The sequence below is a fragment of the Carlito syrichta genome, unplaced genomic scaffold (assembly GCF_000164805.1).
Source record: "Carlito syrichta isolate Samal-C Ts95f unplaced genomic scaffold, Tarsius_syrichta-2.0.1 Scaffold287526, whole genome shotgun sequence".
Classification (NCBI taxonomy): Eukaryota; Metazoa; Chordata; class Mammalia; order Primates; family Tarsiidae; genus Carlito; species Carlito syrichta.
Window position 1 is genome coordinate 386002 of NW_007231622.1, and position 4234 is coordinate 390235.

General features: G+C 36.1%; 1 protein-coding gene across 1 annotated transcript in view; it reads left to right on the forward strand.

Annotated features, from left to right (window-relative positions):
- Window positions 1–4234, forward strand: part of DIRC2 (disrupted in renal carcinoma 2) — an 86097-nt gene that overhangs the window by 49333 nt on the left and 32530 nt on the right. The window contains exon 5 of the mRNA XM_008052802.2: window positions 286–394. Within this exon, the coding sequence (XP_008050993.1) occupies window positions 286–394 (109 nt within the window). The remainder of the gene's footprint in view (window positions 1–285; window positions 395–4234) is intronic.

Genomic DNA, 4234 nt, shown 5'->3' on the forward strand with positions numbered 1-4234 from the left:
ACCGGCTACTGCACTCCAGTCTGGGCGACAGAGTGAGACTCCAACTCAAAAAAAAAAAAAAAAAAAAGAAATAATATTGATTATGTAGTACACATCAACAATTTTAAACACTATGAACAGACAAGATTATTTTATAAAAATAAAAAATGTAAAGATGCTTGAATTTATTAACTGACATATTTTCTGTTTTTGATTTGATGTTCCAGTTTTCAAATGACTTATATTTTTCATGAGTAAGAGTTTAAATTCTAGATTTTTAATTTGTAATAATGTTTTCTTTCACAGCAATTTGAGATTTTTGATGATTGCTTTAGCATATGCCATACCACTTGGTGTATTCGCTGGCTGGTCTGGAGTTCTGGACTTAATTTTAACACCAGTACATGTCAGCCAAGTAAGTATTTTATTTCTTTATATATTGTAGGCATTGGGGTTCATTTAATGTATAAACACTGGTTATATAGTGTTAACTTCAAGGACTAGGCAAAACATTATCCTATATTATTAATAACATTATTGCAAAAGCAAGATCTTTATGGAACAGTTAAAAACAATGTTGATTTTTTTTCCCCTTGATTTTGATAACAGCTGTGAATTTGACATTTCTTCAGGCATTGCTAATGATGCTGATAAAAAAGAAAGGAAAATATTAGTTTTGTTAACTCAGTATTCTTTATTCTTGCTTCATACTTTATAAAGAAGACTAAGATACCATCATCAAATAAGTAGCCATTCCAACATCTAATTCCTTCCTTTCTCTCTGGTCTTGGAATAAGGATATTTTATTTCTTTAAAAAATAACCATTCCACCTATATATGCTTCTCTTTTCTTCCAGACAGCATGGTAGAAAGAGGTAGAGAGGAATGTGGAAGGACAAATGGAAGAAACCAACACATCGATATGATATTCCATTATATGAATAAAAAACAATTTGTTCATTCTACTTTTGGTGAACATTTGAATTGTTTACCATTCTGACAGTCACAAACAGAGCTGTATGAACATTTCCATATGTGTCTCTTGATATGCCTCTATACACATTTCTGCTGGATAGATATCTAGGAACGGAATTGCTGATTGTAGTGTATGCCTACTTCAGTAAATGATGCCAAACTTGTCCAAAGAGGTTGTATCCATTTACATTTCTACCATCTGTACATGAAATTTCTTATTGTTCCACATTATTACCACTTATGTGGTATTATTACTATTTTTCATTTGAGACATACTGATGGCTGTGCAGTTAATATGTCATTTTAGTGACTTCTGTGGCATCTCTTCCAGTGTTAACTGGATATTTAAATATCCTCCTCTCTTGTGACATACCTGTTCAAGTCTCTTGCCCACTATTGGGCTACCTTTTTCCTTACTGGTATGTAAAAAAGAGAGCTGTCCAGAAGGGCGCTTCCCAAAAAACTCTGTGAGATCCCAGTAAGTCTTGGCTGAGAAATGGACTGCACATATAAAGGGCAAAGCTACTAGAGGCTTAACAGAGAGACTGCTGTGGGTTGGAAACAACAAAGATAGCATAGGTCAAGCAGTGTCTTGGAGTTCTGGCCCAGCCAGAATGATAATACCTCATTAACACTTGTTAATATCCTGGGCTCCTGCTAAGATACCAGAAAGGTCAAGCTGTAGAATTAAGGGCCATGCCCTAGATAGAGGAAGGCTTACTCCAGTTAGACCTATCATAAGCAAAGACAGAAGTCTGAAGAGGAGGTCGCTTGATGATTGAGTCCTACTAAGTGAAAGGGACTTGGGAAACTCTTTGGTTTCTACTTATCTACCCTAATAAGGCACAAAACACAATGATCTGCTAGTAATTGAACTTCCTACTAGAACAAAAATTACCTACCTTAGAGAAAGATAAAAGAACCCAGAATCTCTATATTGTACAATCTATAGCATACTGTATACAATTTAAAGAAAAGCACATTAGGCATGCAGAGAAACAGGAAAGTATCACCTGTGTACATATTTTTTAAAGCGGTCAATAGAAATCGACCTTTAGTCTAGATGTTGGATATAGCAGACTGAGGCTGTAATGCAAAAAAGAGAGAGAAATATTTGCTTGCTCCAAGTTTATATTTCCCTATGTTATCTTATATAACTGTATTGTCCAGTACAGTGGTCACTAGGCGCCTATGGCTATTTAATTGACATTTAAATGAGTTGAAGTGAAATAAAATTAAAAATTCATTTTCTCAGTTGGACTAGAATTCTCAAGCGCTCAAAAGTCACATGAGACTAGTGGCTATCATATTGTATAGTAGAGACAGAAAGTTACCATTATCTCAATTGTCTTAATTATTCTAGTATTACAAGTTTTATTATTTAGTAAAGTAAATATTACCCTTTGTTGGGATTTTTATTGAAATTTTTAAAATCTATGAATTATTTTGAGAATTAACTTCTTTATAATATTGAGTTTTCCGAATCATGATCTTTGTTTTATGTATGTTTTTTTTTCAATTTTATTTTACCTAAACATTTCTTTTTTAAAAAATTTATTTATTTATTTTAATTATAAAGATGTGGGGTACAATTCAGGGTTAGGTATACAAACATTGATTATGCAGGTACCCTTGTTGATGAGGTATGCCCCTCCTCCCCTAGCAGTTTCCCTCAACTGCCAATCCTACCCCCCACCCCTGACAGTTCTAAATAATGATCTTTGTATTTTTCTTCACTTAGGTCCCAATGTCTCTGAATAATGCTTTATAATTTTCTGCAAAGATATCATGTCTATATTTATTAGATTTATTCCCAGGTATTTGATACTTTTTGAAGCTATTATAATTGGTAACTTTAAATTTTTGTGGTTTTTTAAAAAATTATTCTTTTATTTATATATAACAATCGAGCATATCTTAAGGGGGTATCTGTGATATTTTGATACCTGTATAAAGTCTGTAATGCTCAAATTGGAGTATTGGGATATTCATCATCTCAAACATTTTTCTTTGTTTTGTAAACATTACAGTTCTTCTCTTCTAGCTATTTTGTTTTAATTTACTGATTTATTTATTTTGAGTTGGGTCTCACTCTGTCACCCAGGCTGAAATGCAGTGTCATCGTAATGGCTCACCATAGCCTTGACCTCCTGGACTCAGGCAGTCCTTCTACCTTAGCCTCCCAAGTAGCTGGGACTATGGGCGTGCACCACCATGTTCTGCTATTTTTTTATTTTTCTGCTGAGGAAGGTCTTGCTGTGTTGCCTAGGCTGGTCTTGAACTCCTGGGCTCAGGCAGTTCTCCCACCTCAGCCTTCCAAAGTGCCGAGATTACAGTCGTGAGACATGGTACCCAGCTCTTCTAGCTGTTTTGAAATATACAATTAAAATTAGTGTTAACTGTAATTTCCCTACTGTGCTATTGAATACTAGAACTTATTCTTTCTATCCAAATGTATTTTTGTATCCCTTAATCAACATCTCTTCATCCCCACTTCCCCTTTCCTGCCCTTGGTTATCAGTCTACTCTCTACCTTCATGAAATTCACTTTTTTTTTTTTTAGTTGGGGTCACTCTGTCACCCAGGCTGGAATGCAGTGTCACAATCACAGCTCACCACAACCTTGACCTCCTGGGCCCAGGCCTTCCTTCCACTTCAGCCTCCCAAGTAGCTGGGGCTACCACCAAGCCTGGCTAATTTTTAAAAATTTTTATAGAGACGAGGTCTTGCTGTGTTGCCTAGGCTGGTCTCGAACTCCTGGGCTCAAGCACTCCTCCCACCTCAGCCTTCCAAAGTGCTAGGATTACAGGTGTTAGCTACTGCGCCTAGCCAAAATTCACTTTGAATGAGAACATGCAGTATTTGTCTTTCTGTGCCTGGCTTATTTCACTTAACATAATGAACTCCAGTTCCATCCATGTTGCTGCAAGTGACAGGATTTAATTCTTTTTTATGGCTGAATAATATTCTATTGTGTATATATACCACATTTTCTTTATCCATTTATGGGCACTTAGATTGACTCCATGTCTTGGCTACTGTGAATAGTGCTGCAGTAAACATAGAAGTGCAGATGTCTCTTCAATATACTGATTTCCTTTCTTATAGTTATATACCCATCAGTCAGATTGCTGGTTATATTTTTGTGAGGAACTGCCATACTGTTTTTCTTTTTTTTTGAGTTAGAGTCTCATCACTCTGTCGCCCAGACTGGAGTGCAGTGGCCACTCCTGGCCACCGCAGCCTTGACCTGCTGGGGCTCCGGCGATCCTTCCGCCTC